The sequence below is a fragment of the Bison bison genome, unplaced genomic scaffold, assembly GCF_000754665.1.
Source record: "Bison bison bison isolate TAMUID 2011002044 unplaced genomic scaffold, Bison_UMD1.0 scf7180017864373, whole genome shotgun sequence".
Classification (NCBI taxonomy): Eukaryota; Metazoa; Chordata; class Mammalia; order Artiodactyla; family Bovidae; genus Bison; species Bison bison.
In genome coordinates, this window is record NW_011494945.1 from 7926870 (window position 1) to 7940537 (window position 13668).

The 13668-nt window shown below is 43.0% G+C and overlaps 1 protein-coding gene across 1 annotated transcript in view; it reads right to left on the reverse strand.

Annotated features, from left to right (window-relative positions):
- SOBP (sine oculis binding protein homolog (Drosophila)) overlaps positions 1–13668 on the reverse strand; it is a 165494-nt gene that overhangs the window by 19654 nt on the left and 132172 nt on the right. Inside the window, exon 6 of the mRNA XM_010856698.1 lies at positions 8–1212. Within this exon, the coding sequence (XP_010855000.1) occupies positions 8–1212 (1205 nt within the window). The remainder of the gene's footprint in view (positions 1–7; positions 1213–13668) is intronic.

A 13668-nucleotide genomic window follows, 5' to 3' on the forward strand; every position in this document is an offset into this window, starting at 1 on the left:
GGCGCGCCGCGTCAGGTCCACTACCTCGCTCCGGCCGTGCTCCGCCGGCGCGGGCGCCAGGCTCAGGGCCTGGCCGGAGCAGCCGGGCGGCGAGTCCGCGGACTTGGACGAGCCCTGCTTGGAGTCCCGGGGGGACAGGGAGTGTCCGCCTGGCTTGCCTCCTGCCGCCGAGGAGTCGCCGGGGGCGCTCGGAATGAAGTTCTCCCCGTTGCTGGAAAACCCGTTGGGGGGCTTGGAATCACTGACATGGGGGACGGGAATGGGAATGGGGATGGGCACGGGCAGGGGCACGATCACGGGGTATGGCACGAGCAAGGTGGGGGGCGGCACCAGCGGGGCGAGCGACGGCAGCCCGAAATTCATCATCTGGGGCACAGGCATTGGGCCATTTGGCATCATGCTTACCGGCGGGAAGGGGAGACTCGGCAAGGGTGCGCCGGGAGGCGGCGGGGGCAGCAGACCCGGGGGGTTCCCCGGCATGGTCGGGGTGCTCGGGGGGTGGATGTGGGGCGACAGCAGGGGCCGGTGCATGGGGCTGGAGGTGGGGCCCAGGTTCCTGGGGCCGCCTGGCGGGGGCCCGATGCCGGGGAGCATGGGGTTGGACAGGGGGCTGTTGGGGTTGGAGGCGTGGTGCGGTGGGCCGCGGATGAAGGGCGGGCGGAGCTGCTGCATGATCTGTTGTTCCATGAAGATGGGCAGGGGGACCGGGCCGCGGTTGGTCATCACCATGGGAGGGCTTCGAGGCGGGACTCCGAGGGGAGGCCCGATGCTCGCAGGTGGCTGGACGGAGACAGGAGGGATGTTTGGCGTCTCGCTGATGGGCATGGACTTGGGCACTGGCGTAGGGATTTTAGTGACAGAGCAGTTGGCAGTGTCAGATGGAGAGACGGTGGTGGACGCCGATGGGCCAGGGCCCTGGCTTTGGCCAGCTGCAGCCACCGGGGAGGGGGCCTTCCTGCGAGCATCTGTTAGAGGGATATTCCAAGAGTCTGGAGTGAGCAGCTGCACCCCGGTGCCTTCTGTTTTATTTTCCATGGGAGGGTGTAATGTGCTGCACAGCCCAGCTGGAAGATTGGCCTGTGTCTCTTTGTAGAAAATGTCCATTTTGTACTGATTGAGACATTTCGCGCTGCAGAACTGAAGCCTTCTTTCCCCGTCCCCAAAGTCCAGGTATTCTTTTGTGTGTCTTATGTGCTTACACCAGTCACATACCTACAACACAGTAATAAGAAAAAAGATAAGCAATCTACTTTGGTAGATAGCATTTCGTGTTTTACATAGAGGTTCTTTTCAAACTTTATCATAATTTTTCAACTAGGTGGAAGTGTTTCCTTCTAAAAGGTAAAATTCTTAAATGTTTGTAAAATGATTTCTCTTTGGAAGCCAGAATCGCTTTATAAATATTAACTCTTCAGACTAGCAATTACCACCATCTCCTATTTTAAAAAAAGAAAAAGAAACTGTTGTTCCCCTTTAAGCATAACTTAAAGGTGGATCTGACAAAGAGTACATATACCTGCCCATATATTTTCCGCAAAGAGGCTCATTGTTCATGCAAATCTAGATAGTTTTGGTGAAAAGAATTCTCCCAAAAGTTCAGTGGGCTTTGAAATATAGACCCTTAAAATTCTCCTCACACAAAGTCACTTTACACTACTGACTGTTGGATAATGCAGTTGGAAGGGGTGTGCTGTGTTAACCAATAACACAGAGCACTGAACATCATTATGTCTGGCTTCCAAGGGGAAACTTGGAATTAGTCATGAAGTCTGTGTGAGGTTTAGCTATTCCCAACCTGTGATGTTGCAGCAAGCTAGAATTATTTTTTGAGCTGTTTGCCCACTCTCTCTCAGTAGTCAGAATTTTTGGTGACATTTCTTGGCAGGCAGTCTTATTTAACAACTTTTCAAACACCAGAGAACGTTTTCCAAAAGTTTTTATGGCTTTTCCGCCCTTCAAATCTACTCCTGGCAAAAGAAAGACATCACCAAATTTATTTTAAAGTTGGGCTGCAGAACTAATTAAAGGCTGAGAGCTTTTCCCAATTGGAAATCACTAGACATCAAAGTTCAAAAAATAGTCATTCTCGGCTTCAGAACCCATTACTTTGGAGAAATTATTGTGATTTCATTAACACATTAATTTTGCAACACCATCAGCTCTCACAGATGGTGAAGACATGATCTACAATTCAAATATGACTCTTGTTTGCACAAATGTCTTTCCTTCATATGGCATTTTAAACAAGAATTAATATGAGTAATCTTGCCATAGCTATAAACAGATAAACAGATGTCAAAATTTTCAATAGTTCTTTCAGTGCCTTACTTTTTTGACTGAACATTACACACACAATCTTTTTTTCTTTTTTTTTTTTTGGTCATTTCCTCAGCACTCAAGCCATACAGCAGGAGAGGAAGAATTCTGAAACACAATGCAATGGTGAGTTCATTGAATCTGAATCTCTTTTCAATAAAGCCCTGGTTCCAGTATTGCTCTGAACAGAGCCCTGTTTTTGTTGAGAAGGGTGTCTGTTGTTCTGTTGCTGGTGCATGTTGTTTTTTTTAACTATGGCAAACTGATAGCATTAAAAATGATAAATTTTAGTAATGATTGGTCACATAAACAATGCAAAAACAACATATGTTGGGCATTTGATTACTCATCTCATTTAACTCTCAGCTTTCCTAGACTGTAAACAGTGGTGGCAGGCTAGTATGTGATTTTGAGTGTACATACTCATGGCAGATGTGTCTGTATGTGTAAATCCACTCTTTTCCTTCTCACTTTTCCCCCTGATATTGCAGGTAATATATTTGATGGTGTGAGACTGAATAACACATACTTATTGGCATACATTAGTTTTTTGTTTGGTCTCATATCAAAAAACCCTTTCAAAATGCTTGTTGCAAAAACAAACAAACAAACAAAAAAACAATGCTAAGACACTCCTGTGTTTCATTACAGTGTTTCAAGTTTCTCCAGAATTAAGAGTTGTGTTTTTATTTTTATCACAGTTGAGATGTCTAGTTTACAAATAAGCACAGAATTGCCTCTGATGAGAAGAGACACACACAATCTCTCAGACTCTTAAAATTCTCATCTAGATAAAGGCCAAATAAACTATTGAAAACTTGATGCTCATAAGTTATTGATTTTAAAACCTGATCATTTTTATAAAATTAATGTATAATGACATGACATTTACATTCCAATATGAAATAAAGCCACCAGATTCTGTTTCAACATTAGGAATCCATAGAAAGCCTAAAATGAAGCCTAAGTGAAGGATCAAATATAGCTTCTTTAATCATGAACTAAAAAAACAAACATTATCAATGAATTAAACTAATTAAAATAATATATTAAAATTTCTGGCATATTTCTTTTGGATCATATTTTTTAACCATAAGGGGAAAGAGTTTTCTGAAATCCTTAATTGGTTTTCAAATTGCCAGACTGAATTATTTGCCTCCAGAGGATTCCTATGTTTCCTCAAGCTAAATAAATATTTTCAAGTAGAGTAACAAAAAATAATCTAAATATAACTTAAATGCTCTCCCTTTACTTCCTTCACTTTCAATAATTCATTGATGAATAAGGAATGCTTATAGATCTATCCCAATTATCCAAGGAGTGTTCTCCACCATATTTTATTTATTTCCTCATAAAAGGAATTACAGACATCAAAGTTCGAAGCAGATTCTATTTTATCAGGCTTTCCAGTTAAAGCAAAAGCCTAATGGTTACCTACTTGATTTTCTGCAGCATCCCAAAGGGTTTACATAATATTGTGACAGTTTATGAGTATCTCATTTTGGGTAAGAAGTGTGAGTGTGTATGCTTGTCTTATTACATTTCAATTCTGAACACTGGTCTAAAAACACAGTAAAGCAATCTTTCTGGTGAAGCGAAAAATTATTAGAGGAAAAAAATTGTCACTTAATACATAATGAATCACGTCTGTCTTATAGGACACATCGTTTAAGATTGGGTCAATGAATTTATGGCACAAATGGCTATATCATGTGAAGCAATAAAATGCAACACATCATTCATTCTACATCTAACTAATGACACACTTCTCATAATTAAAGATTTCATCCTAAGAGCCTGAGCTGATTACTTAAGATGTAGTAGTTAGGTGAAAAATATATACTGTAGATCTTTCTCTTTAATAAAATAACATTTGCATATCCATGAAATACATAGCATGTGTCTCATAAGCTATGGTTTTTCTGAATTGTGGTGTTATAGGGTATCCTTCCCGTCTTTTTTCCCACAGACGGCTTTAATTTTTTCTTTTTAACCTTTTGAGGCATTATTTTTTTCCTCATTATGCCAAGAAGTACCAAAATTCCTTCAGATATTTTAGAAGATAAAGAGTAAGAAGTGCAGAGCTCAACTCACTGGGCTCTGGAATGATTTCCCCTAATTCCACCCGGCTTTGTTTCTGTTGGAATCTGGCCTCTTTGGTTCCACTTCTCCCCCTAACAGGTCCCAGATTGGATGGAGCTGAGGCTGAAGCTGTTTAACGATGGCAATCTGGGGACCGAACAATCAGCTAATGCGAGGCCTTTGAGCGAGACAGCTGAAATGCTTCGTATCACAAATACATAATGTATCACGTGGAAGACAAAAAGATCACAAAGGAGATAAACAAATGCGTATTCCATTCAACCCTATAACAGCAGTCCTCAAAAAGATTAAATTTACCTTCCTGGGATGTGTCCAATTCTAAACAACAGAATGAACATTTCCTTTAGTCCATTTAGAGTATTTATATTTTGGTGGCTGACTGCCAGGGTAGTACTTATAAGCTCAGTGGCCTGATGGATTCACTCCTTTCCTGTGAAATAAATGTGGCAACCTACACCACTAAACTGCTCAAAAGACACTGCCTCAGCAGAAATATCACTTGCTCTTGATACAAGAAAACTGAAAAGCAGGACTTCTGGTTCCTATAACTCTTTCCATCTTGTATTTCCCCTGGAAAGAAAGAAAGCTATTCATGTTGGCAACTGAGCCTTTATTTTTATATAAACGTCCAAAGTCAAAGCCAAAATATGCCATGAGGTTACCCACATGGGCACAATATATACACTCGGCTGGGCTTAGAAGAAGATTCGGGTAGTGAGGGAGGGGGGACAGGGTTCCTAATTAACACATTAATCAGCTGTCAGCTGTGGGAGTGAAGTTCATCTTCCAGTGGAATCCACCCACCACTGCCTTCTGAGTGGTGACCAGCATCAGGCAATATTAAGAAACTCTTGCTGAAATCTTTCTTACTGGGCAAAGACATTTGCAGCAATGGAACAGTAAAAAGATATTAGCAAATCCTTGAATACCATCAACAACTTGAAAACAAAACAAAAGGTTCCTGTGCTCCTGACTTTTCATGAATACAGCACTCAGGTAACAGCTCAGAAATTGTAGCTGCTGTAACCAAGACGGGAGCTTGCCATAAGAGGCTGATTCTCTAGATCTTGGCCTGTTGAACACAGCATTGATCCTGCAGTCCAGGCCAGCTCAAAAAATCATGAGCTCACCTAGGAGTGAAGCCAAGGAGGCTGGACAGACATGGACCACAGGGGTGATCACTGTTTTGAAGGGTTTGGGTCTGCTTTACCTATAGATAATCACCTCATAGCATGAATTAAGGACCTTAGACTGATCCTGCCTGAATACCTGCTTTCAGCTCAACCCTGCAGTCCATGGCCCCAGCACCAGCTGTTCCTTTGGATTCAGGCTCTGCCTTTATCAGAGCCCTAATTTGGTGCACTTGGGCAGCAGATTGATTTGGAATCAGAAGATATGGATGTGAGTTTGGGCTCCATCATTTTCCAGCAGCACAGCCTTACGAAAACATCAGCTTCAGTTTCTTCGTCTGTGAAATGGAGCTAATAGTAGTGATGGGTAATGCTGGTGTACTGTGCATATCAGTAACCTTTATGGAATATTTTTTCAGTTCCTAACCTGCCTCCCTCATGGTTGTTGATTTCCTAGGAACATCCCATATGTTTAAGTTCAGTTTAACTTAATGGGAGGATGTTTCTAATGGCAGCGTGAGGAGGAAAATGAAGGTTTTCATCCAGGCTTTCCTAGGAGCCTGCGTGTGTTTGACATAGAATGGAGCCTATCTCTCTCTGGGCAAACACATGCTGAACCTCACAGAGCCAGCTCCATCCTGCCACTCCAGGGTGAAGAAGGACTGTCTGCAGAGACAAGGAACTGGATGACAGACCTGTGTGAGTCCCACTGTCCACCCTCCTGGGAAGGCCTTATTCAGTTCCTGCTGAGCCCACTTTTTCTAAGGCCAGTCATTCTCCAGTTCAGGCAAAAGCTTGAAAAAGCAGCACGGCTGCATGGAAATGAGTGTTAGAACCATTAAGATGAGTAATTCCTCTTAGGCTCAACTGCTGTTTGAATAGTGGAAGCCATAAACTGTGCTATTCATGTTTTATTAAAAAACAGAACTGATGAACGATCTGCTTGACTCATTACATGGCAGAAACTATCTTCCAAAGGAAGGGCCAGAAGCCACGGTATCACATGCCCTGAAGACAGGGTGACCCGAGCCGGCACGGCAGAATGTGTGTGAGGGCAAGCCCCTGTGGAGAGGGGCGCCAAACTCTGATGGGGGAGACCAAGTTCACCATTCCAACTTTCCTTGCAGAGTTGGATTACAGTGAAGGAAGGAAGAAGATGACCTAACCTTAGACGTGCATAGCCACACAGAACTCAGGAGAGGGATTTAGAATGAGCAAAGGCTATTATTGTGTTGTTGTTTTTTTAAGTCAATTCATGGAGAAGTTCATTCTCAAAAAAACTAACTTTCTGCAGGTTTAGAGTCCAACATGATGGTGTTTGCTACATAGTTCTTTTTGTATAAGCGTCTTATTTGGTTTTTTGTTTGGCTTTGCTGTTGGGCTTCTCTCTCTCCAACCCCCACCCCTATCTCTTGGTCTCTCTCTTCCTCGTATAGGATTTGGAACTCAAGAAGACACTAACAACCATCTTTGTTAGAACTGAACATCTCCCTAGAAAGCTGCCCTGTAGGAACTTTATACCATGACTCAATTACTACTTATAAGTTTCCAGCTGGATTTCAGAAACCCTGGGCCAGGTCACCAGGGCAGAGCCTTCTCTTTCACACATGCCATGAGCTCTGAGAGGCAGAGCAGAGATATGCTTGGTTTTTAGGATCTCAAAGCGCTGACAAATGGCTTTCAGGATTTCATGAGTGCTGACAAATGCCTCCTTACTGACCCAAGTCTCTGTTTCTACAGCCAAAGCAAGAGATGGACTCCTGCCCTGTATTCAGTGATGGAGGGTCCATCCATCCTCATGGCCAAACATATGACTCAGAAGAAGGTGATTTTTCCCTTTGTTCTGACAAGTTTGGTTGCCTAAGTGCATTAGTGTATCGTCACAAAACTCTCCACTTCATTAAAACTGGATAAATGCTACTTACATCTTCCTAACACAAGTCATCCAGATGGAAACTGAAAAATTCAAACATTGGAAAATCTGGCCCACCTGATGCCAAATGTTTGCCTCTCTGTTTTTCAGTTCTGCAGCTCTGAGAGGACAGACACATAGTCCAGGAGATCTCAGAGCAATGAAATTCAGCCCTGAGCAGAACCTCAGAGATCACTGGGGACACCCCTCCAGCCTCCAGCTCCTGGTAGGGCAATACTTAATCATGCTCAGCTCAGGTGCTCAGCTGTAAACTGAGATCATCTATCGGGACGCACTGCCCAGGAAACACGTGGCCAAGAAAGAACCAGCAAGTGACTGCAGACATGGAAAATGTGCCCCATAAAAGCAGAGAGCCATGTCCTACCCTATCCTCCAGGGAATTGCTGCTGCCATGCCCTGTGACTCGATCTTTTCTCCTTTATATCAACTCCAGATATTCTAATTGTGACCTGCCCTGAAACTTCTGCCATCACAAATCCAATTATTCATTCATTGGATTCCTTGTTTCAGGAGGCACTGAACTGCGAAGCAGTACAGTAAAGATTTAGCACCTGCCCTCAAGAAGCTCAGAATCTATTAACAGACATGGGAGGGACTTCCCTGGTGGTCCAGTGGCTGGGCTCTGTGCTCCCAATGCAGGGGGCCTGGGTGTGATCCCTGGTAAGGGAACTAGACCCACAGGCCACAACTAGGAGTTCACATGCTGCAACAAAGATCCTGCATGTTTCAACTAAGACCTGGTGCAGCCAAATAGATAAATATTAAAACAACATCAACAACAGTCATGGGAGAAATTTGTGTGCCCCACTCCCCAGATTTGTTCTGAATGCAACAGTTTTTAACTAAAAAATAGTCTTAATATTTTACTCTCAGTATCTAACTCCCCTTTGCTCCTCTACCCTGTGACTCCTCTTTTATCAAATGTATATCAGAATCTTCTTTCAGATATGTATTTACCTTGGTTATTGTAAACTTTCCTTGTTTTCAAAATAGATATATGGATCTCTTTTGAAATGTACTTTGATCTCATTTATCATTACTCTGTTTCCTAAATGCATACTTGAATATTTGAAATTTCATTATAAGAGCTCTCTCTCTGCCTGAAAAAAACTATATAGAGGGACTCTGGGTTGCACTTGTATAAAAGGAGAGCCATCAATGTGATGTGTTAAAAAGTGAAGTATACTAGTTACCTGGCTTCTTTTTATCTGTGGTCACTCACCTCATTTCTTCCTTCATACAGACTTTTTAGAAAATGCAAAAAATCATATTTCAATACAAGGTTTTAATTCCACAACATAGCTAATCATATATCAATAATATGACTCTTCGGAAGGATTGTTATTGTTATCTGTGATATTTGAAACCATCTCTTTTTTCCCTAGGGATGTTATTTATATCTGCCTCCTCACCCACCCGGGCTGTGTCTTGGCATCAGTGATGAGCAGCACCACTGAAATGCCACAACATTAAGGCTGTGTGCATGCTGGTGGTCCAGGTCAAAGGCACTTGCTGGGCAGAATTCACAGCTCCTCTGGCAATCATGCTCCTCAGCTCCCTCTCTGGCAGCTTCTCGAAGGCTCACAGCTGCTCCTGGTGACTCTCATTTATTTACCAACTATATTCTGATTGCTCAAAATCTTCCAGCTACTTGGCAAAGGGCTTCACCTGCAATGCCTCATTCATCCTAACCCAGGGATTGAACCCGCGTCTCCCGCACTGCAGGCAGATTCTATACTGTCTGAGCCACCAGGGAAGCCAATGCCTCCTTCATCCCAACCCAGGGATCGAACCCAGGTCTCCTGCATTGCAGGCAGATTCTATACCATCTGAACCACAGGGAAGCCCAATGCCTCATTCAATCCTCTTTTAACAGTTTTGCACATTTCTGTGCTCCTGGGTTCCAGACTGAACCAGCTTCTATCTGTGGGTGCCAGGCTTGCCCATTTCACCCCCTGGTATCCATGGCTGCCCAGTTCTCAGATCTCTCCAGGACACTCCATCGAAAGCTATGGTTTTTATTATCATGCCTAGTGGAAGCACCAATTTGATGTAACAATAATAGATTCTATGAGTAATAAGAGCTTAGATTATTTAAGCACTAGTCACCATGCTAAGCATGTTACATGAATTACCTCTTTTAATCTCCACAAGTACCTTACCACCTAGATAACTGGGGTTTAGATGGGTTAAATAATTTGCCCAAGATTACCTATGCAGATAAGGGATGGCAGACCCAGATTCTAACTTAGATCAGTCTGGCTCAAAGCCTATACTGCTCCACTATCTCAAGGATTTTTGGCATTTTCCTTTAAAACTACAAATTAAAATGACTGACTAATACAGACACACCTCGTTTTATTGCACTTTGCTTTATTGCACTTCTCAGATGTTTTTTACAAATTGAAGGTTGGTGCCAATCCTGCATCGAGCAAATCTATTGGTGCCTTCCTGAGGTACTTGCTCACTTCGTGTCTCTGTGTTGCACTGTGGTAATTCTCACAATATTTCTAACTTCATTTTATGTTTGTTATAGTGATCTGTCATCAGTGATTTTTGATGTTACTCTTGGGAAAAGAATAAAACTTGCCGAAGGCTCAGGTGATGGCTAGCATTTTTCAGCAATAAAGTATTTTTTAATTAAGATATGTACATTACTATAGACAAAGTGCTATTGCACACAGCCTAGAGTATAGTGTAAATGTCACTCTTATATGCACTGGGAAACCAAAACATTCATGTGACTCACTTTATTCCAATATCTGCTTTTATTTTCAGTGACCTGAAACCAAATCCACAATATCTCCGAGGTATGTCTGTATTTGATAACTTTAGTTTGAAATTTTGGAATCGCAGACATTTAGACCTCTAAGGAACTTCACGGGTCAAGCCAAACCCATGTCCCCCAGGAAGGGTGGGTTTCCTTCTACAGAGCTGGTCTTCCAGGTGGCCCTATCTTCCTATGACAGGGTGGCCATCCAGCTCTGTCCACATGGCCAAAGAGTTCCAGAGAGGCTGCAAGACTGTGAAGAGCCCTGTGCAGCCTATTTTGTCCGTGGACAGCTTTGAGTGTTAGAACGTTTAACCATTCAACGTCCCTGTCACTTCCACCCACTGTTAGTAGCTCTGTTCACTGGGGTGTCCTAGCACAGGTCAAAACCTCTTCCAAAGCTCAGCCTCCCAAATACTTAAAAAGAGCCATCATGTTTCCCCCAGGCTTTTGTTTTTAAACCTCCCCAGATCCTGCACCCATTCGCCAGGGACAAGTTCCGAGAGCCCTCCCGTCCTGTCTGTCCTTGACCCAGGCGTCCACTTCACCTTGGGAACGCCCAGAACAGCATGCAGCCACCTGGCCGCGTCCAGGGCATTCTCCTCTCCCTCTCTCCCGTGGAACGCCTTAGCTCCACTAATGCCACCCTAGAACACATGTGCTTAAGCTAGTTGTATCCCACTGTTATTTACTTTTTCAAAACAAACATTTATTGAATGTCTCTTATGTACGAAGCTTGAAGCTTTCACTGATCTCCTTTAATACTGACAACAAACTTGTAAAGGAGCTACAGTTTTTCCCATTTTACTTGAAAATGAGGAAACACGAGTTCAAAGAGACGATGTGGTTTCCCTAAGCTCTCACAGCCTACAAAGAATGGAGCTGGGATCCAGATCAGAACTCCCAACCCATCCTCCTTTCACTCCACCATGCTGCTTGCTTCACTCTGAGTTGTTGCTCAACCAAATCCCTTTTCTCTTAAGTGCTCATCAACCACTTGTTTAATGATATATTCAAAGACTTTTGAGGGTAAGCCATGAAGCCGACTGGTCTAGACTTTCAGAAATCAGAAACCCTTTCCCGGTTTTGAAATGTTAGTCCATTTATGTCTTTTTGAAACCCTTCCTATTCATCATGATGGAAGAGAGATTATGCAAAAGTTGATATGAAATAATCTACACACTTCCCCACATGGCAGGGAGAGCTGAATTTGGTGAGTGCGGCAGGTGCTCTCTACCTCTTTGCCCTCAATGTGGGATTCATAGTCCTCTTTATGGATCTGTTTTACCCTTTCCAGTACAAAGAGCACTGTCTTTCTGGAAACAATGGAAAAAAGAACAAGTAAAAGGTGTCTAGCCTTGCCTTCTCACCCTCTTTTGTTAAACATTTCACCATTTGCTCTGAACACTGATCTCTCCAAGTATACTTCATGCTTCTATGAGCAGAGCCCTAAAAAGTTCCTTTTATTACCTTGGGCAGTTCCCCCAAGCGTTTATTCCTTCATGCACCCTAGCCTTCCTGACACAATATCCATTTTCAGAATTTCCCACCTTCCATTTCCCCTCCTCACCGGCACAAACTACACTGAGCTTCTGATTTGGCGAACGAAGCAACCTTTCCTTGGATTAAAAATGTCTGCTTTTCTAAATTCCAGGGAACATAGTTGATCACATCCGTGCACATTCCAAGACGGTTGGGCCACTTCCATGCCAAGCAGCTCTCCTCTGTATTAAGCACCATGGTCGTCAAAGTAGGATTCCTCACACAGCTTCTCTGCCTTCTCAGAACTCTCCACGAGGCATGGGAAGAAGGATCACCTGCTGTTTCTAAGAGACTGATATTCTTAGCAAATATGTAGGTAAACTGCCCTTATCTTGCTTTGTTGCTAATTGATCTGTTTTTAATCTCTACTTCAGGTTTTGTACTCATTACCCTCCAAATAATTCTTTGGTTGTTTCCTTTTATTTCCTTAAAATTCCCACTTTGAATTTCACCATGTATTGCCATACAAAGATGTATTTTCCTGAATTTTACCCACCTACTAGCTATGTTGGTGGGATATGGTGTTTTATGTTTTAGTTCTATATGTCAGCTCTCGTCTAGGCATAACCCACCCCCCACACACAAGTCTCAGTGGTATCACTGAGATTGTTTTTATCTTTTTGTGCCCACAGTCCAGGGTAACTTGGTTCTTCCAGTCTCTGCATCAGTAGAGAGACGTCAGAAGCCATTGTTTGTTCCTGCTCATGACTTTATTTACTCTTGAAAGGGACTGGCCCCCTTTTTCACTATCCCATTCAGCACTATGCACACATGCTGCCTTCACTGGGTCCAGTTTTACAGGTTTAAAACAGAGCTCCCTGGTTTACCTATACTCTTATTTACTCATTATTCTTTTATTAAATCTCAGTTATTAAAAACAAAGAGAAAACTCACTACTGTGAACCTTCCTATGATGTGCACTTCAAAGTCAAAAGCACACCACAAAAATAAAACCCAGAAACCCAAATCAACAATACATTTGACCCCAAATTTTCTCCACTGTGTTTGCAAAGGCTGTGGAGTGTTTGACAGTAACATAATTGCACTAATGAGGAGGCTTGCCAGCCAGGTTGTGGTCTGAAGCTCATGGATGTTTTAGCCCTAGGCTCAGCTTCAGGCCAGCAATGGTCACCTGGGCCAGAGTCACCGATGGAATCCCTTATGCTCAGTTACACACAAATGTGACATTAATGGTACCTGGTACACAATGCTACAAATTCAAAAGGCTTAGAGAGCTGAACTCACAAACTTGGGGAAAAGAAATAATTTAGGCTGCCTGTTGTCTTATTTTTTTAGTTAATCAAAGCTAGTGTGAGAGCATCCACTTAGCGACACTTTCCTAGGTGTCTGGCAAGGGTGTGAGGGACTGCTTCTGACTTCAGATCTCCACGTTGGTTCCTTTGTCTCTGAAAAGCTTCCTGCATGTTTGTGGGCCGTCAGCTTGCCTAGTTCTCTTCCATCTTTGCTCCGAAAATGCAGCTATTATGCTGGGCTAACTACTTAGTGGAAAGCTAGCACTCCACTAATGCTAGATTTGCCACTGAGCGTCTCTCTTACACTTCCATCCTCATAAGTGAATCCTGGGTTAGCTCAACCCAATCTCCCCAAGCAGGCTGAATGTCTGAAGTGCTAAACAGTAGACAGCAAGAAAACCTGGGACAAAGATATGTATTCATATAGGTTTAAACACATTTGTTATCTCTATAATTTCTTTCAAAATTCAAGTGGTATAATAGACACTATCATAATATGACTCACCAGAAGTCTGCAAGAGATCAGCAGTCAGGTACCATACCTTATTTTAGATACAGATAAATTAAGACTGCACCGTGCTGTGCTTAGTCACTCAGTAGTGTCCGACTCTTTGTGACCCC